The sequence below is a fragment of the Heterodontus francisci genome, chromosome 27 (assembly GCF_036365525.1).
Source record: "Heterodontus francisci isolate sHetFra1 chromosome 27, sHetFra1.hap1, whole genome shotgun sequence".
Taxonomy (NCBI): Eukaryota; Metazoa; Chordata; class Chondrichthyes; order Heterodontiformes; family Heterodontidae; genus Heterodontus; species Heterodontus francisci.
In genome coordinates, this window is record NC_090397.1 from 45691906 (window position 1) to 45716781 (window position 24876).

Consider the following 24876-nt stretch of genomic DNA (forward strand, 5'->3'; position numbering starts at 1 on the left):
AATGAACTGTGACACTTTTTAAATCTGGGATCAATTCATATTTTTGCGATTAAAAATAAGAAAAATACCTTGGGGTGTTTAAAAGATAGCTCCATTTTTTACAAATTCCCCAATAGATAGTTACAGTTTTCCAACCCGTGTTACAACTTTTACAGTCAGAATTTTCTCAGAATAAAGATCCAGCAGCCAGGTTGCTGACTGAACCTTTTCAGGACTCTTTAGACTAGTTAGAATAAATATTTTCTATGATATTTTGTCTTAAAGAAATTGATATGGAACATGATTGAAATAGAGTTCAATGTACAGGCCGTTGGTGACAGTGTAAAGTGGGAAGTAGCCAGAGGGGAAGGGAATGCCTCTGTCAAGGTCAACGCTCCCGAACCAGAATCCTAGCCATTAGTTACAGGGAAATTACTGAGTACCACACTCGGTCAGCCTCTCCCTCTCCTTCTAAAAGCTTTGTCTCTGCTTGTCATTAGTCTGATTCAAAATATCATTTTGACACAGTTAAGAAGCAGATAATTATAGTTATAAAAACAGAGAATAAGCCTTACCTCCATCAGTAGAGTAGTCCAACAAAACCCCTTCTTTCCTACAAGTAGGCTGATGACATGTGGTCATGTTATTCTCACTGCCTATTCTGGCCCAATATTGCACAAATCTAGATACAAAAGAGCAGCATTAATTTTGTATACCTGAAATTATTAAGCAACGCCTTGATTTTAAAATTCTCACCTTTGTTTTCAAATCCCTCTATGGCCTCACCCCTCCTATCTCTCTAATCTGCTCAGCCACACAACCTTCCAAGATATCTGTGGTCCTCTAATTCTGGCCTCTTGCGCCTCCCTGATTTTAATTGGTGTCATATTTTGTTTTATATTGCTCCTGTAAAGCACCTTGGGACATTTTATAACATTAAAGGTGCTGTATAAATATAAGTTGTTGTTGTAGTAATCACTAACATATTTTGAAATAGTAGTGAAATGTCTACTGGTACAAACCAGAAACTCTTTACGAGGTGAGAAGACTTTACAGCTGCTTATGTTATACAGATGAGGCACAAAGTTTTTCCAGGAATCGTCCAACCCAGCTCCTGGAGATTAATTGCTCACAATCACAGCACTACACCTCGAATAGCTCATTAACAGGATATTAATTTGACTTTTCGGAAATGCTCCACCCATTTGTGGCTTTGTCTGTCAGGGCCCAACATGTTGTAAGTGCAGCAGAGCTGGAAGGTTGTTTCACAGCTGATCTATAATCCCACTTTGCTGGTGACCCTCTCTCCTGCCTCTGATACAGTACATGGGATCAGGGTCGTCCAATTTACACATTTTTTGGCAGGTGTCTGTGCCAATGAAGGTGTCCATGGAGGGGGTGCAAAATGCACCATCAGATGGCTGCATGGAGATGCTTTTGGTGGGCTCCCCGTGTGAAGGTGTAGTTATACCAGTGATTGAACCCATTTGTAAGGGGATCATTAAAATAAATTGCCAGAGTCAGTTCTGGTGTCTTCTGATCTGCAACCCTACCCTGCAGGCCCCTGTGTGCTCAACTTCTGCCCGAGAAACGACCTGATCTCGTTGCCTGATTTTAAACTATGTTCTCTGCCCTGATGATTATTTCTTTCTGCTGTTCAAATTGCTGGGCAGAAAGGAGGTCAGAGCTTCAGAATTCTAGTGAGGGTAGCAGTCTCACCAGCCCTGCCTCCTTGTCATGACACAGGCTACATACGGGGCAGATGAAAGTTCCAATCCCTTCATGAACCATCGGAAACTCTCGCTGGTTCCTCCTTTGAGCAGACATTTGATCTTTCTGGGTCCTGCTCAAATTTCTGCCCTCACCAGGCCTTTTTGCACCTACTTTATCTCCCTCACACCCCTATTCTGCTTCAGGCAGGGGCAATCAATTCAAAGCAGATGTGTGGCACCTCTAAAGTGGTGCTTCTCTTCAGTATAAGGTTGATGAACTGCCTCCTCTCTTCTCTTTTGATTTGGTCATTCTTTTATTTCCATCTCTTAAATGGTTTATGACTTATTTTGTGCTCCAAGTGAGTGAAGTTCTTACTGAGAATTTGAACACCTGGACACAGAATTACAGAATTGTTACAGCACAGAAGGCGGTCATTCGGTCCATCGTGTCTGCACCAGCTCTCCTAATAAACATTTCACCTCGTGCCACTCCCCTGCCTTCTCCCGTAACCCTGCACATTCTTCCTTTTCAGATAACAGTCTAATTCCCTTTTGAATGTCTCTATTGAACCTGCCTCCACCACACTCTCAGGCAGTGCATTCCAGACCCTAACCACTTGCTGCATGAAAATGATTTTCCTCATATCACTTTTGCTTCTTTTACCAATCACTTTAAATCTGTGCCCTCTTGTCCTCAATTCTTTCACGAGTGGGAACAGTTTTTCCCTATTCACTCTCCAGACCCCTCATGATTTTGAATACCTCTATCAAATCTCCTCTCAGCCTTCTCTTCTCCAAGGAAAATAGTCCTAACTTCTCCAATCTATCTTCATAACTGAAGTTCCACATCCCTGGAATCACTCTCATGAATCTTTTTTGCACTCTCTCTAATGCCTTCACATCCTTCCTAAAGCACGGCGCCCAGAACTGGATGCAGTACTCCAGTTGACGCCGAACTAGTTTCTTATACAAGTTTAATATAACCCTCCTTGCTCTTGTACTCTATGTCCCTATTAATAAAGCCCAGGATACTGTCTGCTTTATTAACCACTTTCTCAACATGTCCTGCCTCTTCAATGATTTATGCACATATACACCCAGGTCCCTCTGCTCCTGCACCCCCTTTAGAATTATCCCCTTTGTTTTATATTGTCTCTCCATGTTCTTCCTACCAAAATGTATCACTTCACATTTCTCCGCATTGAACTTCATCTGCCACATATCCGCCCATTCCACCAACTTGTCTATGTCCTTTTGGAGTTCTACACTATCCTCCTCACAGTTCACAATGTTTCCAAGTTCTGTATCATCTGTAAACTTTGAAATTGTGCCCTGTACAGCTAGATCATTAATATATATCAGGAACAGAAAGAGTCCCAACACTGACCCCTTGATCTCCACTACTAACCCTCATCCAGCCCGAAAAACATCCACTAACCGCTACTCTTTGTTTCCTGTCACTCAGACAATTCTGTATCCATGTTGCTACTGTCCCATTTATTCCATGAGCTATAACTTTGCTCACCAGTTTGTTGTGCGGCACTGTATCAAATGCCTTTTGGAAGTCCATGTATACCATATCAACCGTATTGCCCTCATCAACCCTCTCTGTTACCTCTTCAAAAAACTGCAGCAAGTCAGTTAAACATGATTTCCCCTTAAGAAATCCATGCTGGCTTTCTTTAATTAACCTGCATTTGTCCATGTGACTATTAATTTTGTCCCAAGTTATTCTTTCTATACGTTTTCCCACCACCGAAGTTAAACTGACTGGCTTATAGTTGCTGGGCTTATCTTTAAACCCTTTTTTGAATAGGGTGTAATGTTTGCAATTCTCCAGTCCTTTGACACCACCCCCAAGTCTAAGGAAGACTGAAAAATTATGGCCAGTGCCTCTGCAATTTCTACTCTCACTTCCCTCAGTATCCTTGGATGCATCCCATCTGGTCCTGGTGCCTTATCCACTTTAAGTACAGGCTGCCTATCCAATACCTCCTCCTTATCAATTTTAAACACTTCTAGTGTCTGAATTACCTCCTCTTTCACCATTGCCTGGGTTGCATCTTCTTCCTTGGTAAAGACAGATGCGAAGTATTTATTTAATACCTCAGGTGCCCTCTGCTTCCATGCGCAAATCCCCTTTTTGGTCCCCAATCGGCCCCATTCCTCCTTTTACCATCCTTTTACTATTTATATGTCTATCGAAAACTTTGGGATTTCCTTTTATCTTAACTGCCAGTCTCTTTTAATACTCTGTCTTTGCTTCTGTTATTTGCTTTTTCACTTCCCCTCTGAACCTTCTATATTCAGCTTGGTTCTTAATAGTATTTTCTATCTGGCATCTGTCACAAGGACACCTTTTCTTCTTTACCTTAATCTCTATCTCTTTGGTCATCCAGGGGGCTCTGGATTTGTTTATCCTACCATTCCCCTTCAAGGGAACATACCTTGACTGTGCCTGAACCATCTCTTTCAGACACCTGAGGGTAGGTTTCCCTTATCTGTGCTTGGGTGTAAATAATCATCTGAACAGAGAGCATAGAAGAGAAACAGGCAGGCCCCCATCGTGGGCATGCAATCTTCCTCACCTGATTCTACACCAAGTACACTGCTCAGGTGTTCATTTATGCCCAAATGTAGGAGAGGAAAATCATTCATTGCCAGTGTCAAGTATTCCTAGGTCAGGAACAGTAAATATAAATGGAGAACAAACCTTCCTTTAACCTCTATCTAATCTCTAATACAGTAGTGGGACATTTTTCCATTTCTGAAACCATTTTGTGACCTCCTGAAACAAGATTGCTAGTTAAGTAGCAATTAGTGTCAAATTCGGGCCTGTTTTTGCTCCCATAGGTGAAAGCCGATGTCTAACTGATTGAACCAAAGAACTTAACACTTTTTTCTAGCTTGACCTATATGAAACAGAGCTTTACATAAAACTAGCTAAACAAAACTCACTTTGTACCCCGGAGATCAAGGTCCCCAGTTATTGCCTGCCTCATGCCTGCTCCACTGAAATAGAGGGGCAAATCTTCCACCAGGACACCACAGTCTGTACAAGCTTTTCCACCTTCCAGAGAAATCCACATGCCTGATTTCATGTCATCAGTCTCAAAACGTTCCTTCAATGAAGTCTGTAACACATTAGACTAACAATTACTAAATGGGTCAAAGGCAGTTGCCATTTTCCCATTTTCAACTGGGGCAAATATCCAACTAAGTAAAAAAAAACATTTAAGCTGTTTTTATTTCTCGAGATTTCATGCGCTATATAGCACTGTGAGATGAGAGAGGTGAACTGCTCTCAGGCCTTAGCCTATGCTGCTCTGTGACTGGCTGCTAGAAACTGTGTGACAGCAGTTACTGGTAACTCTCTCCTCTTTGGAAGTGTCTGGCTTTTGCTTGCCATCTCCCCACAATGATATGGTTCAGATTGGTAGCCTATTGTGGAGGACTCAAGGACACAAATCTCTGTTGAACTACTCACATTGCAGCATATTGGAGCACCATGTTCTGCCATTTTACTGTTTCTCTTCTGGTTACAGCTTTGCCTTCTATTCCTCAAATGTGACTATCCAAAAATGTATTACACTCAATTGTTTCATTGTGAATTTGATATTGGTGCACTAAGACCTTATAACGAAAGCCAACTTGAGAGAAAATACACTAAATGTATTTCAGGATTTGATATTTAAATAAATAGTCATTTGATAGTACAGAACTTGAGTATTGCTGAAAATAGAGACATGTTGTCGAAGCTTTTTGTCTTGCACTCATCAGGACAATCTGCAAGAGTACCAATGTAAGGGAAAACAACGACTTTATACCGTATGAGAAGAGAGTGCTGATTGGTTGGCAAGTGAACTCTGATTGCTAGAGGCGTTGCCATGGCGAAAGCACCAGTTTACGGTGACTGACAGTTAACTGCCAAGCTTTGTTTGAAATTTAAAGCAGGCAGCTTGACTCTGATTGGTCAAGGCATTGCCCTGAGGAATGAACCAGCAAATGGCTGTCACTTAATTTGTTTAGCTGAAACAGGCACAATGTTTGTACCTGTTCTTTCTGTCTGCAAAGAACAGGGCCCCGTGTATTAATATGTGTAGCTTCCAGTATGCACAAATGCACCACACTGTGAGCCCGACTGTCAATCCTAAATTGGTTGTCAACATAATTCTTAGCACACTTAGCACAAAATGTCTCTATTTGATATTTACTTGTACCTGAGTGACAAACTGATTGTGGCTATTATGCATTCATTACTGCTAAACAAACAACCAGCACGATAAACTGTGACAATAGATATCATGGTTTATTAGCCCAATTCCATTGAAGTTCCATGGGGATTGGCAGCACTCCAGTATCTTCACATTCCCCTTGTGTGAGCTTCAACAGTCAGTCCCTGACAGCCCTTCCTACACTTTTCAGCGGAGCTTAATGGTCAGTGATCAAGAGTGGGAAGGTTAAGCCAGGCATTACTGATGCCCATTACTTCAAATGCTGCCTTGATTGAGATCAGCTACTTCAGCAGAGATAAGAAATTTAACTTAAAACCTTCTGGTTTGTACAGCTTGATACTACACCAGTCAGTGCCTTTATCAATAATAAATCCTTTATCTATGAGTTCATTAAAGGAGTTATGTTGAAATATTTTTAGCAGATAATGTCCAAATCTTTCACTGCATTGTGGCCAAGGGTTAACATCTAGAAAAGGTCACAGTTATTAGATCCATTTTTGGGCAGGTGCAAAACTGAGCATTGTTCACTGAAAAAGTAATTGTTCTGTACATTTTTTGCTAACAGCCAAGAAGTTTTGTATGCTTAATTTATTGTGAATCTAAATAATAAGAATTACCCATAATGAGCTGCATTCATTATTAATAAAAAAACAAATGAAAATCATGTTTAGCTGGGCTGTGTGAGTGATCAGGTTATACAGCTCCACTGCGTTACTCATGACTCATGCAAGCCTGAATTCAAGATGCCTGTGAATTTTCAAATGAATACTCTTCACGTCTTGAAATTTTAGGAAATCTCTCATAATCCAATAATACCTTTAGAGGCCGACTCAAGTAACAATTTGACCCAGTGAAGCCAGGGTCACAGAAGCACTGTTTGTTCAGGCAGTCGCCATGTCCTCCACAATTATCTGGGCAAGCAGGCCCCACATAGAAATTATCAATCGCCCACTGGATATCTGAATACTTCTGATAGAATCGGAATCTCACAGGACTGGAATAAAACAATAAGTGTTAGTTTTAATTCACTTGGAATTTGCACAAGAGTCCCCACATCTCAGAATTTTGTGAAAACACCACACGTGAAGAAAACTGATCAAAGACTTGATACAAAGGTATCACGTCATCTAAGGAAGGATCTACTTGCCACAGAGGGAGTGCAACGGAGGTTCACCAGACTAATCCCTGGGATGGCGGCATTGTTTTATGAGGAGAGATTGAGGAAACTGGGCCTGTATTCTCTAGAGTTTCAAAGAATGAGAGGTGATCTCACTAAAACTTACAAAATTCTTGCAGGGCGTGATAGGGTGGATGTAGATAGGATGTTTCCCCCGGCTGGTGATTCTAGAACCAGGGGACATAGTGTCAGAATAAGGGGTAGGCCATTTAAAACTGAGATGAGGAAGAATTTTTTCAGAGGGTGGTGAATCTTTGAAAATCTCTACCCCAGAGAGGACTGTGGAAGCTCAATCATTGAGCATGTTCAAGACAGAAATCAATAGATATCTGGATACTAACGACATCGAGGATATGGGGATAGTGTGGGAAAATAGCATTGAGGTAGATGATCAGCCATGATCTAATTGAATAGCAGAGCAGGATCGATGGGCTGAATGGCCTACTCCTGTTCCTATGTTACTATGACACAAGGCCCTTGTCTTTCCAGTCAAATTGATAGTGTTTCTCCTTCTTCATTCTTTCTCAGCTGCACAAATGCTCTAGCCATTCTTCTTCTTTCTCTTCTTCTTCTTTGGCCTCCTTGTCTCGGGAGACAATGGGTAAGCGCCTGGAGGTGGTCAGTGGTTTGTGGAGCAGCGTCTGGAGTGGCTATAAAGGCCAATACTAGAGTGATAGACTCTTCCACAGGTGCTGCAGAAAACATTGGTTGTTGGGGCTGTTACACAGTTGGCTCTCCCCTTGCGCTTCTGTCTTTTTTCCTGCCAACTGCTAAGTTTCACCACACTTTAGCCCCGCCTTTATGGCTGCCCGCCAGCTCTGGCGATCGCTGGCAACTGACTCCCACGACTTGTGACCAATGTTACAGGACTTCATGTCGCGTTTGCAGACGTCTTCAAAAGGGGGGACATGGACTGTGGGTAGGTCTGATACCAGTGGCGAGCTCGCTGTACAATGTGTCCTTGGGGATCCTGCCATCTTTCATGTGGCTCACATGGCCAAGTCATCTCAAGCGCCGCTGACTCAGTAGTGTGTATAAGCTGAGGATGTTGACCGCCTCGAGGACTTCTGTGTTGGAGATGCGGTCCTGGCACCTGATGCCAAGGATTCTCCGGAGGCAGCGAAGATGGAATGAATTGAGACGTCGCTCTTGGCTGACATACCTTGTCCAGGGCTCGCTGCCGTAGAGCAAGGTACTGAGGACACAGGCTTGATACACTCGGACTTTTGTGTTCTGTGTCAGTGCTCCATTTTCCCACACTCTCTTGGCCAGTCTGGACATAGCAGTGGAAGCCTTTCCCATGCGCTTGTTGATTTCTGCATCGAGGGACAGGTTACTGGTGATAGTTGAGCCTAGGTAGGTGAACTCTTGAACCACCTCCAGAGCGTGGTCGCCGATATTTATGGATGGAGCATTTCTGACGTCCTGTCCCATGATGTTCGTTTTCTTGAGGCTGATGGTTAGGCCAAATTCGTTGCAGGCAGCCGCAAACCTGTCAATGAGACTCTGCAGACACTCTTCAGTGTGAGATGTTAATGCGGCATCATCAGCAAAGAGGAGTTCCCTGATGAGGACTTTCCGTACTTTAGTCTTCAACCTTGCCCGCCTAAGAGCGAACAACCTGCCCCCTGATCTTGTGTGGAGGGAAATTCCTTCTTCTGCAGACTTGAACGGCGTGTGAGAGCAGCAGGGAGAAGAAAATCCCAAACAGTGTAGGTGCGAGAACACAGCCCTGTTTCACGCCACTCAGGATAGGAAAGGGATCTGATGAGGCGCCGCTATGCTGAATTGTGCCTTTCATATTGTCATGGAATGAGGTGATGATACTTAGTAGCTTTGGTGGACATCCGATCTTTTCCAGTAGTCTGAAGAGACCACGTCTGCTGATGAGGTCAAAGGCTTTGGTGAGATCAATGAAAGCAATGTAGAGGGGCATCTGTTTTTTGCGGCATTTCTCCTGTAGCTGACGAAGGGAGAACAGCATGTCAATGGTGGATCTCTCTGCTCGAAAGCCACACTGTGCCTCAGGGTAGACACGCTCAGCCAGCTTCTGGAGCCTGTTTAAAGCGACTCGAGCGAAGACTTTCCCCACTATGCTGAGCAGGGAGATTCCACGGTAGTTGTTGCAGTCACCGCGGTCACCTTTGTTTTTATAGAGGGTGATGTTATTGGCATCGCGCATGTCCTGTGGTACTGCTCCCACGTCCCAGCACAGACAAAGCAGTTCGTAGAGTGCTGAGAGTATGGCAGGCTTAGCACTCTTGATGATTTCATGCGTAATGCCGTCCTTCCCTGGGGCTTTTCCGCTGGCTAGAGAATCAAAGGCATCACTGAGTTCCGATTTTGTTGGCTGTACGTCCAGCTCATCCATGACTGGCAGAGACTAGGCTGCATTGAGGGCAGTCTCAGTGACAACATTCTCCCTGGAGTACAGTTTTAGGTCGTGCTCAACCCAGCAGTCCATTTGCTTGCGTTGGTCAGTGATTGTGTCCCCTGATTTAGATTTGAGGGGGGCGATCTTCTTGATGGTTGGCCCAAAAGCTCTCTTAATGCCATCATACATTCCTCTGATGTTTCCGGTGTCTGAGGCCAGCTGAAGCGCATTGCACTGCTGAACTACAAAAAAGCCCCCAGCGAGTTAACATCCGTAGCACTTAAAACAGCCAGAAGCGCTGCACAAAGAACAGCCAGGCGCTGCGCAAATGACTACTGGCAACACCTATGCAGTCATATTCAGCTGGCCTCCGAATAATGATGACATTAAGAGAGCTTTTGGGCCAACCATCTAGCCATTAAGGAAATTAAAATATACAACAGGCCCTCCTCTCCTGCTTGCAGGGCCAATTTCTTTCTTGTTCAGATGGAAGTGACACTGTTCCATAGCTTAGAGCAATATGGAGTCAGTTTTACTGCTACAGAAACATTATTCACTCATTCACTTAGCTGAGGAATGATGAAAGGTGCCATACATTGGTAATTTCCAGCACTGCCTCAGGCCAGCGATGTTAAGCAACCACCTTAACTGAACCAAGGACTAAGTTCTGACCATTTCACACTGACTTCAAAAGCTATAGCGAATGCCACAACATGCAAGTTCCCCTCCAAGCCACACACCATCCTGATTTGAAACTACATCTCTGTTCCTTCACTGTCGAATGGTCAAAAATCTGGAAGTTCCACCATTGCCCACCCACCCTCCCCTCACCACATCCAGCAGCACTGTGGGTGTACCTACACCACATAGACCTACACCGCTGATTAATGCCATATCCATCTAATATTGTTTAGATTCATGTTGGAACAGTATGTTACTTCTAAGCATCCAACAGATATTGCAGATATTTAATGTCCTTCATGATGACTGAATAATAATATCAAAGATAGTTCATATTAAACTTTGACTTTTCATTTTTTCATTTCTATTTCTGGACTTTGGTTTCAAATAATGCTGTTTAGTCTCCTACAGGTACATGTTGGGTTTCGATCACACATAGAATCAAAAGAGGCACTGTATGTCTATAAGCTGACCTGCCATTGCATTGCAGAGGGAGTTAAGACCAACTGTCATCTTCAGGTTAAGCAGGGTCATTTGGACCAGGGCAGCAGACATAATTCAGCCCCCATTTTAAAGTCATACATTCAGCCTTTATGTTTGTATTTCCATTATAAATATCTATGTCCACATTTATAATGGAAATTGCTTATGTAAACTTGTCATGCTGTAATTAAACCATTCTGCTAGTGGTAACATTGCAGTGGTTCAAGTGGGGTGGTGGAGGATGTAATTACAATATTATAAACGTGGGCATAGGAATTTATAAAGGAAAATGTTGACAGGAAGTGCAGGCAGGTGAAAGCTTTTGAATTTTACTCATTGGTCTCCTGCCATGCAACACATAGGAGGGGGTCAAAACTACGTTTTTTCAAATTAATTCCTGGGACGTGAGCATCGCTGGGAGGCCATTGCCCATCTTTAATTGCCCTTGAGAAGGTGGTGGTGAGCCGCCTTCTTGAACCATTGCAGTCCATGTGGTGTAGGTTCGCCCACATTGCTGCTGGGTGGGGTGGGGTGGGGGGGTGGCAGTGGTGGAACCTCCAGATTTTTGATCATTCCACAGTGAAGGAACAGAGATGTAGTTTCAAATCAGGATGGTGCATGGCTTGGAGGGGAACTTGCATGTTGCGGTGCTCCCATGCATCTGCTGCCCTTGTCCTTCTAGGTGGTAGAGGTTGCAGGTTTGGAAGGTGCTGTCGAAGGTGGCTTGGCGAGTTGCTGCAGTGCATCTAGTAGATGCCACTGTGCGCCAGAGCTGGAGGGAATGAATGTTTAAGGATGTGGATGGGATGCCAATCAAGCGGGCTGCTTTGTCCTGGATGTTGTCAAGCTTTTTGAGTGTTGTTGGAGCTGCACCCATCCAGGCAAGTGGAGAGAATTCCATCACATTCCTGATTTGTGCCTTGTAGATGGTGGACAGGCATTGGGGAGTCAGGAGGTGAGTTACTTGCCACAGAATTCCCAGCCTCTGACCTGTTCTTGTAGCCACAGTACTTATATAGCTGGTCTAGTTAGGTTTCTGGTCAATGGTGACCCCGGAATGTTGATAGTGGGGGATTCAGCAATGTTAATGCCATTGAACGTTGAGGGGAGCTGGTTAGATACTTTTTTGTTGATGATCGTCATTGCCTGGAACTTGTGTGGCATGATTGTTACTTGCCATTTATCAGTCCCAGCCTGAATGTTGTCCAGTTCTTGCTGCATGCTGGCACAGACTGCTTTAGTACCTGAGGAGTTGAGAATGGTACTGAACATCGTACAATCATCAGTGAAGATCTCTACTTCTGACCTTATGATGGAGGGAAGGTCATTGATGAAGCAGCTGAAGACAGTTGGGCCTGGGACACTACACTGAGGAACTCCTGCAGTGATGTCCTGTGGCTGCGATGATTGACCTCCAACAACCACAACCATCTTCCTTCATGCTAAGTGTGAGTCCAACCAGTGGAGTGTGTTCCCCCAATTCCCACTGACTTCAATTTTGCTAGGACTCTTTGATGCCACACTCAGTCCAGAAGGCATTTGATAAGGTGCCATATCAAAGGTTATTGTGGAAAATAAAAACTCATGGTGTAGGGGGTAACATATTGGCATGGATAGAAGATTAGCAAGATATAACAAGTGGTATGCCCAAGGGATCCGTGGGGCCTCAACTTTTTACAATTTGTATAAATGACTTGGATGAAGGGACTGAAGGTATGGTTGCTAAATTTACAGTTGACACAAAGATATGTAGGAAAATAAGTTGTGAAGAGGACATAAGGAGGCTACAAAGGGTTATAGATGGGTTAAGTGAGTGGGCAAAGATCTGGCAAATGGAGTACAATGTGGGAAAATGTGAAATTGTCCAATTTGGCAGGAAGAATAAAAAAGCATATTAGCTAAGTGGTGAAAGATTGCAGGGCTCTGAGATGCTGAGGGATCTGGGTGTTCTAGTGCATGAATCGCAAAAGGTTAGTATGCAGGTACGGCATGTAATTAGGAAAGCGAATATAATGTTATTGTTTATTGCAAGGGGAATCAAATACCAAAGTATGGAGGGTATACTTCAGTTATACAGGACATTGGTGAGACCACATTTGGAGTACTGTGTACAGCATTGGTCTCCTTATTTAAGGAAGGATGTAAATGCATTGGAAGCAATTCAAAGAAGGTTTACTAGACTAATACCCAGAATGAGCAGGTTGTCTTATGAGGAAAGGTTGTACAGGCTATGCTTGTATCTGCTGGAGTTTAGAAGTGCAAGAGGCAACTTGATTGAAACATATAAGATTCTAAGGGGTCTTGACAGGGTGGATGTGGAAAGGCTGTTTCCCCTTATGGGGTCACTTTAAAAATAAGGGGTTTCCCATTTAAGACAGAGATGAGGAGAATTTTTTTTCTCTCAGAGGGTTATGAGTCTTTGGAACTCTCTTCCTCAAAAGGCAGTGGAAGCAGAGTCTTTGAATATTTTTAAGGTAGAGGTAGATAGATACTTGATAAGCAAGGGGGTGAAAGGTTATTGCGGGTAGGTGGGAAAGTGGAGTCGAGGTTACAATCAGATCAGTCATGATCTTATTGAATGGCGGAGCAGGCTCGAGTGGCCTACTCCTGCTCCTAATTCCTATGCTCATATGTTTGGTTAAATGCCGCCTTGATGTCAAGGGCAGTTACTCTCACCGCACCCCTGGACTTCAGCTCTTTTGCCCATGTTTGGACCAAGGCTCCAATGAGGTCTGGAGCCGTGTGGCCCTTGTGGAACCCAAATGCAGCATTCAGGACAATCAAGGTCAAAGGTGAGTTTGTCAATTGGAAGATAACTGACCCAGGTGAAGGAGGAGGAAGGGGGAGAGAGAGAGAGGGGGAGGAAGGGATGAGGAGATGAGTAGGGACCTGAGAAGGAAGAGGAGGATTGGGGTAAGCAGGATGAGGAACAGGAGAGGACAAGGGGAGCAGGTGGAGGGAGCTGTATTTCTGCCACTTGGCTGAGATTTTACCTGGAAAGGGGTTGGGAGGGCTGCACTACCTTTTGTCTCACCATTCACATAACAGGAGAGTTGGGAGATGCCCATGACTCCACACAGGCAGGGATTACTGCTGGGTTGGGGGTGGAGTGGGGTCAGAGACATGGGCTCTTGTGATTACCATGTCCAAACTGACCTCAGAGCTAGGCAGTTTCCCTTTGCTCCACTAAACTTACAATTTGGGTTCGGTGGGGGAGCAGTTATGTGAACAGATCAAGATAATACTCTCATTTGGGGACAGTGGTCAGGTGAGGGGGGTGGGAGGGGGCACCGAGGAGGTGGGTTGGGGCAATTTGGACCTTCAATCACCAAAGCTTAAATGGGAGGGAGTAGGGAGCGTTGCACTATCAGGTTTGAATTTGAATATTTAACAAAGGTAAGAGGACCCATTTGGGAAGAGCTGGAATTGCAGTTAACATTAGTGGTATTCAACAGGGAAGAAACATATCTTTGAAAACCCCAGATTTCCACTGAGTGCTTTGTAAGATAGAAAGCGTCAAAGAGAAGCCATTGAGCAGGGTCACTTCACTACAAAAGCTCCTTTTACTCACTTGCCCAGCAGATTTTCTGGCAGTGGATAAATGACTCTTTTCCACTCCTTGGCAGGGAAGAACACAGATGGCTGCGTGATGTCACCAGAGCACTGTGGGTCGGCTGGTAGACACTGTGGCACCAGGTAATGCCAGTTAACTCCGAAGTCTGTGGAATACTGAACATGAACTTGATTCTGAATGACTTTTTCTGTAGTTCTGCAGCCCACTGAAATCTGAAAAATATTGAATGAGTTCTTTCAGCAAGGATCATTGACCTTTTCCACTTATTACTATGTTTGCCATAATTGAAATGACATTTCAATTACTTTGTAAAGTGAAGAACCGGCTTTGGAAAGGTTCCAGACCATTGCTGGACATCGATTATCTTGATTCTGCAGGGACAATGACTCAATGTGAGTTGATGATTTAAAAAAGAAATTGGGCCCATCACTAATTTGAAAGGGCCTTGGGGCTCTTCAGCAGAACTGCTGTGGCCACTCTCCTTCCATGGTTATATCAGGACAGATGCTGTGGAAGAATCCTTGCAGGTCTGGAGCACTTGCCCCGGCATGCATCTAGGAGGAGTTCTGCTCCACCAAGCTCACACAGCAATTTTTCTTGTACAAGAAACTCTGGTTCATGAGTGGCAGCTTCCCTCAGTTGATTGCATTTGAGTCAGAAGATTGTGTTAAAGCCCCATGCTAGGATCCAAGGATTCAATCTAGACTGACACTTCAGTGCAATACTAAGGGACAGTAGAACCATCTTTCAGTTGAGATGTTAAACTGAGTGCCCAGCTTTTACTGATATAAAATATCTTATGTTACTCTTCAAAGAAGAGTTGGGTGTTCTCCCAGTGTGTTGGTCAATATTTCTCCCTCAATCAACACCATCAAAAAAAAATCATTGAACATTCATCTTGTTTGCTATGTGGCAAGTGATTGCTGCGTTTACCTACACAACAACGGTGACAGCATTTCAGATTAAAACAGTTTGGGATGTCCTGAGGACATGATAAGGTTTTACATAGGTGCAAGTCCTGCCTCCTGTCTATCACCCAAGGAAACAGTTTCATAACATTGTTTTTACAAGTAAAATGATTTTCAGCTGATAATGTTTTACACAGTGCATTTTTAAATTCTATTAAGTTACTGTTACTGAAAAGTTCAGGGTGGGCTCATGTTCCCTGTTTAAGTTTTTTAAAATTTTATTTAGAGATACAGCACTGAAACAGGCCCTTCAGCCCACCAAGTCTGTGCCAACCAACAACCACCCATTTATACTAATCCTACATTAATCCCATATTCCCTACCACATCCCTACAAATTTACAATGGCCAATTTACCTATCAACCTGCAAGTCTTTGGCTGTGGGAGGAAACCGGAGCACCCGACGGAAACCCACGCAGTCACAGGGAGAACTTGCAAACTCCCCACAGGCAGTAGCCAGAATCGAACCCGGGTCACTGGAGCTGTGAGGCAGCGGTGCTATCCACTGTGCCACCCAAGTTGTTCTAAGTTGCTACTGTAAACAAGATCATTTCTGACCTTTCCTGTGCTCAAGTGTATCCTTTAGCAATTTCCAAAACAAGGAAAAGGGAATAATTTAGATTTTGTTTCCAAATCCTTTAGTGTGGTTGTTTTGATCTTTTGGCTGAATTTCTCTAAATCCCAGAACTATCGTTATTTTTCACTGAATGAGGTTGGTCCTTTGTAATTACATTAACCTATTTGTTCATGTGAAGTTCAGCCTTTTCTAATGAAAAAAATTTAGCCCAAAAACCACAAAGACCACTATATCAGCAAAAAGATGAAAAATCAAAACTACATCAAAGCACTTGTCCCTTTTAAGCCTAATGCCATTGGAGCTATTTTCAACTGTAAAACAGAAAATCCCAAATAGTCCAATGTAATGATTACAACTAAATATCAATATTAATTTGTATGCATGTCAAGATGCCCAGCCTGTTAACAATTCTATGTTCATATTGAGACAGTTTCAGCTGTCCTTGACAGGAGAGTGGAAAAGAGAAACCACAAATGGCGGAAACCTGAAATAAAAAGAGAGGATGCTGGCAATACTTTACTGATCTGTCAACTTCTGAATGAGGAGTGCAAGTTAACAGTGGTCATGAGACTATCATTTGATGAAGGGCCCACCAAAAATACTAACTGCCAGGCATTGCCGAACAGCTGCTTTTGTTGCGTTTTGTTTTATTTTATTCCAAAATGTTGTGCAAACTGAAGGAGAATCACAAACATCCAAAAGACTGACAATTCAGCTCTCCCTTAGCATTGCACTGAAGTGTCAGCCTAGATTACATTAGTTGAGGAGCATAGTTTTACAGCTTTATCAACCAATCCTTCAAATTTATTTAGGTATTTGAACCTCTTCAGTCTTTGCTTCTCTATTCCTTTTAAAGTTTTACCATTTAGCCTATCCATATTTCTTTCAATGCATACAATAATTATATTCATTTTTATTTCATAAGATGCAATGAAAGGCTTCACCTTGAACTGGACAATCCAGTCATCGCTAGGTGTGAGGTCATGCGTTGTTGTATCAACTTCCCGACCATCATGGCTGCCGCAGAGCATCACTCCATCAGGGGAGTCACAGAATCTTTCCACAGAGCACTCATCATGGAACATCCAGTACATGTTTAGTTTGTAAGCTGCAAATATATTCTCACAGTTTCCATCAGTTTTCAAGATAAAATCACATTTTAGTGAAACATTACTAGTTGCAAACATTTTACACAGGAATACATCCTGCTTACATCCCAGTAATAAATCCTTAATTTGCTATCACATCTCAAATAACAATGGGATAACTTTTGTATACCAATGCACCTATAGATTCTTAATGTTAAATCTCTTCTTATTTACTAATGAGAGAATGGTAATTATACCATTTATCATTTTGGTTTAGTCAGATCTGCAGTGCCTTTGTAGTGTGATAGTAAAGATAAAATGTTGTATAGTTACTCAAGTATTTGAATATTTGGCTGTAATCCAGATACTATTGAGTCTGGGTCTCACAACTGTAATTAGAAGCTTGTGTCTGGGTTACAGGATTGTAATAAGAAGCTTGTGAAAGTGTGATAGGTCTGTAACTGGGAGCTTGTGTCTGGGTTACAGGACTGTAATTAGGAGCTCGTGTCTGGGTCACAGGACTGTAACTGAAGCTTGTGTCTAAATCAGGGGGTTGTCCAACATATGGCCCGTGGGCCAGGATCCGCCTCTCCAAAGGTTTCCAAACGGCCCGTGGATGTATTTCAGAGATTAGAAATTTTCCATTATCATCTTCTTCCAGAATGAAAAAATAATTGCAAGTCAGTTTCACAGCTGACAGGTCCTGGGAGCAGCAACAGTGGTTTTGCAACTTTGGACAGATTCGGGTTTTCTGGTGGGTTCCAGCTTTATTTTGAAAGGCCGCCGGAAAACGCTGAATCTGTGAAACTGACAGTGCAATTTTTAAAAAACCAAACCAACCACAAACCCGCTGTGCTGAGCGCTCCTGCTCTCTACAACTGTCAGAGAGAGAGAGAGAGAGCAAGAGAAGGGTGGGGGAGAGAGTGTGGGGGAACAGAGAAAGGGGGGGACAGAGACAGAAAGGGGGAGAGGGGGGGGAAAAGAGAGGGGGGAGAGAGAGATAGAGAGAAAGGGGGGACAGAGAGAGGGAGGATGACACAGAGGTGGGGAACAACAGAGAGGGGGGAACAACAGAGAGGGGGGGAAACAACAGAGAGAGAGAGAGCGAGAGGAGGAAAGAGGGTCAAGATCACTCCTGACAGATGGACATCTATCCGGAATACTCTGCATCGCTACAAATTTGTGAGCAAACATTGACTACTTGTGCAAGCAAAAAATTGCCAGGTATCTCACTAAATCAGTGTCCAACATAGTGATGAGAAAGTAAGTCAATAAATTAATCTTTTCATTTAAAGCTTCTTCAAAAAAAATACATATTTGTTGTTGTTTTGATTAATAGTAAGATTAATTTTTAATGCCTTTATCTTCCTGAAATTGTCTCATCGGCCCCCTAACTAAGACCAGAATTGTAATGTGCCCCTCCCCCCCACCACGTGAAAAGGTTGGACAACTCTGGTCTAAATCAAAGGACTGTAATTAGAAGCTTGTGTCTGGATCAGAGGACTGTAATTAGAACAGAAGCAAAATACTGCAGATGCTGGAAATCTGAAACAAAAATAGGAAATGCTGGAAATACTCAGCAGATCAGGCAGCATCTGTGGAGAGAAAAACAGAGTTAACATTACAGGTTGATGATCTTTCATCAGAACCAGCAAGGGTTAGAAATGTAACAGGTTTTGAGCAAGTGAAAGGGGAAGGGGGGGTGGAAAAAGAACAAAAGGGAAGCTTTGTGAGAAGGCGGAGGGCAAGAGAGATTAAATGACAAAAGATTTTGTGGTACAAATCCAAGTAAAGAAACAAAAGATGTGTCTGTAATTAGAAGTATGTGGCTGAATCAGAGGACTGTATTAGAAGCTTGCATATGGGCCACAGAACTGTAATTAGCTTGAGTCTATTTTGAGACTGTAACTGGAAGCTTAATTCTGCAAACAAGTGGTCTTTAAGGCCAGTTTCAATGTATTTCTGTTTCTAGTTGAATATGACCACATTGATTTAGGACCACGAGCAGGCATGCTGCCCCAGAGCAGAACATTCTGTGGAGCTTTCTAATTAAACACTGGACTCTAAGAGCAGACTGACATTTCAGCATTTCAGTGACTATTGGTGACTGGAATATCACTTACCTGTGGGTCTTTCTTCAAACAGGTCAAAGCTGATCCTGCCAACAGGTCCACTGTCAGCGGGGCTTCGGTCATGTGATGGGACAGGAGTACTGCTGAATGTATCTAGCATGAAGGTTCTCTCACCAGCCGTACCAGCTATCAATACATTGTCAATAGCCCAGTCACTCTGCTCATGTCCATCATGGGTGGGCTGCCACCAACGGAAACGAGTGCCAACTACTTTGGCCTCAGGTGGTAGAAGAATGCTCACAAAGCTACAATTGAACCACAAGTAGATTAATAATATTCAGTTTGAAATTGTTCAAAATTATATTGCACACACACCTAAGTTTAAAATTACTAATATTTATGAACCAGCAGCCGTGGACAAATTTGGTTAAATGTCAGTCAAAATCAGCCAAATGGATCACTATTCACTTTAAACCGGCTGCTAAGGAGTTAATTTCCCCTCTTTCACACTAAACACGTTTCCCCTTAACGGCTATTATCTGAGATTCACCAGACCATCAACTCTTAGGGGCAGATAAAGAGCAGTTAAGCAGAGGCCAGTTACTCCTTCCAGGGAGTGAGGGAAGGAGATCTGGAAGCTGTTTTACTCTCACATGCCCCTAACACATTGGTTTAATTGATGAATGGAAATGCTCTGGGAATTCAGAGAAAGTTATAACCAAAACATGGGACAAACAGTTGAATTTACCGATTATTTGGGGGGCTAGTTTTTTCGGCCGGCGCAGACACAATGGGCTGAATAGCCTCCTTCTGTGCCATAATTTGTCTATGGTTCTATTTGAAAAAAAGTGTACAGTATGAGCTAATGAGGGTGCTCTGCAAAAACTGCAGCAGAAAAGTTTATGCCTGGTGCATGTTACATTCAATACTGAACTGGGCCTCAAGAGCTAGCTGTAGTAGACACTGAGCTGGACTCCAAAATACTCAGAAGGTGCTGTACCCTTTGAACTACCTAAAATGAAACAGACTCAACAACATTGGCAGTCATATTACATTTAGAAATTTCTAAGAAAGTTGGTATTTCTTTTACGAATTTAAATAAAGGAGAATTATAACAAAAAACTTCCAGATTGTTCGCCTTAGAGCAGAGAAGGCTAAGAGAACATTTGATAGAGGTGTTTAAAATCGTGAAGGATTTAGACAGAGTAAATAAAGAGAAACTGTTTCCAATAGCTGAAGGATCAATAAATAACCAGAAGACACAGATTTAAGGTGATTGGCAAAAGAACCAGAGGGGACATGAGGAAAAACTTATTGACCTAATGAGTGGTTAGGATTTGGAATGCGGTGGTGAAAACAGATTCAATAGTAGCCTTCAAAAAGGAATTGGATAAATACTTGAAAGAGAAAAAATTGCAGGGACTTGGGGAAAGAGTAGGGGAGCGGGACTAACTAGATTGCTCTTTGCAAGAGCGGTGCAGACTTGATGGGCCAAATGACCTCCTGCTGAGCTGTACTGCTCTACGATTGCTGTTTGAAAAATTCTCACCTTGAAAAGTTACAAAATCTTAACATTAATTTGATATTTCTATTCTAGGTGCTGTAGTGTTTGACTGATCAGTTTGATTGCTTAAACCACCAGGTCGAGTTAGAGAGCAGAAGTGGAATTGTGGGAGATTTCTGGAAGCTTCCGAGAGACATTTTGAATCCGTCTCAAAGACACAGGCTGCTGTTAAGACATCAAATCCGATCTGTAAGCTCTTTTACAGTTAATGTTATTGTGCTTTAAATAAACCAATTGGTTATTTAACACCGTGTGATATCTGCATTGCTCAGAGTTAAATTGGATATCGAAATTAAACCCAGCGTAAACATAAAAACTTGGCATTGAGGATGGGTTTGTCATCATAGATTGGTTTCACTGCAACGCTGAAATATAGCTCGACATTCTTTTCAATCAGGCCAGTATCAAAAGGACACAGATGGCCTTTCCGATCATAAATTCTGAAAGAGGTAACTTTATGTTGAGTCAGGTCATCATAACTCTCAGACCCTTCATCATTTGTTCCTTCAAACAGTGACAAATGCTCATTAGTCAACATCTCGGGCTCTTCCAATGCATCGCCAGGATCGTCCTGGAAGTACTTGAGATCTGGGTCATCCAAGAACTGTTTGCAGTCTGTGCATATGGGAAGTTTGTTCAGCTTTGGGTTTGCAGTCAGATGTAGCCTCAGTCCCAACAGACAGCTTTTGTTCAGATTCCACTTTAATTCTCTTCTCATCCTGCTCCCCCTGCTCATCACATTCCTCTTCCTTAACATTTGTTGCTTCCAGTTCATTTAGGTCCTCCGACTTGTGTTTGTTTGCTACTTTAGCAAACATGGAAATGATTGTAGCTTGCTGCTTTGCCGAATTCCTGGTGACCTTTGGACTTCCTGCCAGCCATTTGTTACCTTCATTGCTTTTACTTAGCCACTTCCCTCAGCTCTTTGCTGTAGGAAAACCACTGCTTCAGTCTCCATATTGTTCTCGCTTGGCTGTTTGGCTCATCAGCCTCTCCATTGGTCTTATTTTTATCGTTGTCCGTAGCTCCATTTTCAGAGCTACCATTTGAGTTAACATCAAGCTCAGAATCTCCATCCCCTTTGGAAACCTCCGGACTTAGCAGCACTTTCACTTTCGCCAGGTAACCCTCCTTGGAGAGCTCTTCCTTTTGAAATTTCATTTCCAGCTCACTGAGGTCATTTTGGGCTTTTGCTTTTAAGAAGCCATACAGCAAACTTTGCTTTTCTTTTACACATTCCTTCTTTTTGAGACCAGGTTTATCCTCAAGTACTTGAAGTTTCTTTATCTGCTCGGGCAGGGACATGGAGGCGGCAGTGCTGCCAGTCCGGGCTGGCATGGTAGGCAGCCAGTGGCTTCACCAGCTCCGGGTCCAGGCAGGGTGATAAAGGAAAGCCTGAAAGCTAGTATGGTGGAGGGGAGAACATTGAAACAGTCTGTTCACATACTCCACACATGCAGATCCACCCCACACTCTCTGACCGGCAAGACTCCAGCCAAACTTATGATAGGTCGTAACTTTCGCATGCCACTGACCATTCTCAAGCCACCACTACCAGTTAACAAGGTCAGAGCAAAAGCAGATGAAATCGCATGACGACAAGAGAAAACAAAAACATACTTTTACAAACATACAGGCGCTAGGGAACCACAGTTTAAAGTTGGAGATTGGGTTCGAATCAAACAGCCAAATCACAACCACAAACTTGCTTCATCAGTATCAGGTCCAAAGCAGATTAAATGTTTGCTCGTTACAAATGCTTATCTGTAGGCTGACAACAGCAGGTGGAATGCAAAATGTTTAATCGGGAGCAGACCAGGATAATCTGAGGACAGTGGTTATGAGGATACATTTTCTTTTCCTCTGTATGATATTGATAATCCGTCTCATCAAGCCAGTCAAACAGATCAACAACCTCAAATTCATAGATCTAATCGAAGACCTAAGAAACCTGCCTATCTCAAAGACTATCTCTGTACCTAAAGCAAACCAAAAAGTTGAATGCTAAGAAATAACCTAATGTATATATGTTTGTTGTTTAGAATACATTAATGTAAAAATAATGTCTTTAGTTAAAAGGGGGAAAAATGTAGTGTTTGACTGATCAGTTTGATTGCTTAAACTACCGGGTGGAGTTAGAGAGCAGAAGTGGAATTGTTGGAGATTTCTGGAAGCTTCCGAGAGTCATTTTGAATCTGTCTCAGAGACACAGGCTGCTGTTAAGACGTGTGCTCCAATCTGTAAGATCTTTTATAGTTAATGTTATTGTGCTTTAAATAAACCAGTTGGCTATTTAACAGTGTGATATATGCATTGCTCAGAGTTAAATGGGATATCGAAATTAAACCCAATGTAAACACAACAGGTGCCTTAATCTTTTGAAAAGACTAACAAGAACTAATATGAACGAAGGCCAACTTCATCTTCATTGCTCTCTCTGCAACACTAAACTTGGAGTGTAAATCAGCTGTAAAGGCCCAAACTGATTCCAAAATGAAGCAGAGTGAGAGAGTCCATTCAAATGCCTCTGGTGTCAGGTGAATTCCCACTGCCAGATTCTGGCTCCATTTACACTGCTTGTGTAGCACAGCAGTTAAAAGTGTACATGCAGCCTCTGTTATTGTTGTTACTTTATAAAAGTTAACAATTATTTGGCCATTAAGGAAGTTAACCTGGTGTATGAGCACTTGAGTTACTCACCAAGGCTTATTGTACTGATCGAAGAATATTTCCATCAAGATGTTCCATGTGATGCCTCCATTAACAGAATAATCCAGGAAGACTCCCTGATTGCGGTTGTTAGGGGGAACAAGGCAGCCATACATGAAGTAAAACTGGATAAAATCAGCATCTGTCAGGTCCAGATCCACTGTCACCAACTGACGACTGCAACCCTAAAGCCAAGGAAAAATTCAATCAGAAGCAAATTTTACTGGTTTTTCGGGCATTTTGGATGCCAGTTTGTCTCAGCATCATATATGTTCAAAACTTAATGGAAAATAAAATGATTGTGTTGATTTGTCTAAGAGCCTGGAAACAAAGGTTAACTCTACAGCACTCTCATCCTTTGGAGAATTTATGGGTCATTTATGGTTTTCAAGTTCTCTTTTCTGGAACAACCAACATGATCTTATTAATATATATTAACTAGCGGTGTTTCGTGCCATACTGAATTGGTTGCGAGAGAGAGGCTGGTAAACTGATCATTCTGCATCAGACTTTGAGTTCCTAAGTATGGAACTCTGCCTTTCCATCTTCATCATGGATATGAGTGGGCCGTGTAATGGCCGTGGCTGAAGTACTGTTAAAATGGCATTGGCACAACTCCAATAGGAACAGCACAGTGGCGCAGTGGTTATCACCGCAGCCTCACAGCTCCAGCGACCTGGGTTCAATTCTGGGGACTGCCTGTGTGGAGTTTGCAAGTTCTCCCTGTGTCTGCGTGGGTTTTCTCCGGGTGCTCCGGTTTCCTCCCACATGCCAAAGACTTGCTGGTTAATAGGTTAATTGCCCCTAGTATAGGTAGGTGGTAGGGAAATATAGAGACAGGTGGGGATGTGGTAGTAATGTGGAATTAGTGTAGGATTAGTATAAAATGGGTGGTTGATGGTCGGCACAGACTCGGTGGGCCGAAGGGCCTGTTTCAGTGCTGTATCTCTAAACTAAACAGCACAAAGATAACAAAAACTAAATTAAAAAGAAAAGCCCACCATCTGTGCTTTATTGTCAGGATGCACTCATGCTTTAAGATGAGGTTTGGAACACATGTAAAGTACATGTGCACATTACATGCTGCTAACAGTGACTTGCACTGTGCAGGTGTCAGATGGAATTAGAATCGAGCAACGAATTATTCATTTACATGAGCTGAATTCCAAACTGGTACCAGGAACAGTCTTGGGTCAGAATCAAACTTGCAGTGCGATACAAATTTCCCATTGATCCACAACATATCCATTCATTTTAATTCTGAATAGCTGCTCATTTAGGCAACTTCTGAATTTATTTCACTGCTACACAAACAAGCTGAGGATGATAATTAAAGTACAAATTCACAATGGAAAGAAAAGCCAAAAGTCAGGTAATTAAATTCAGACCTCAGCCAATCCAGGAAACAACTTTGACTCTCATTCCTTCCTCTTTCAGTGTGACACAGAATTGTTCTGATAATATTTATTCGAATGACCCTGATACAAAAGCAGACTCACTATAATGTCATTTCTCTACATTTCATTCATCTCAGGCGGTTTCATAAAAAACCCTGAAAACAATAATACCCGAGTCTGTAAGTAGTGCTACACTGACAAAATATTGACTCTTAAATTACTGAGTTGTGAATAGAGGCTTGGAGGTAAATCAAACCTGTTTATGGGTGGTGAGGGGGAGGAGTTA

General features: G+C 42.7%; 1 protein-coding gene across 2 annotated transcripts in view; it reads right to left on the minus strand.

Annotated features, from left to right (window-relative positions):
• Nucleotides 1–24876, minus strand: part of reln (reelin) — a 399693-nt gene that overhangs the window by 22652 nt on the left and 352165 nt on the right. For both annotated transcript variants that reach the window (XM_068059265.1, XM_068059264.1), the window contains exons 49-55: nt 23185–23378; nt 18972–19225; nt 16705–16868; nt 14213–14427; nt 6743–6920; nt 4650–4825; nt 555–661 (exon numbers count right to left, since the gene is read on the minus strand). In XM_068059265.1, coding sequence (XP_067915366.1) covers nt 555–661; nt 4650–4825; nt 6743–6920; nt 14213–14427; nt 16705–16868; nt 18972–19225; nt 23185–23378 — 1288 coding nt within the window. The remainder of the gene's footprint in view (nt 1–554; nt 662–4649; nt 4826–6742; nt 6921–14212; nt 14428–16704; nt 16869–18971; nt 19226–23184; nt 23379–24876) is intronic.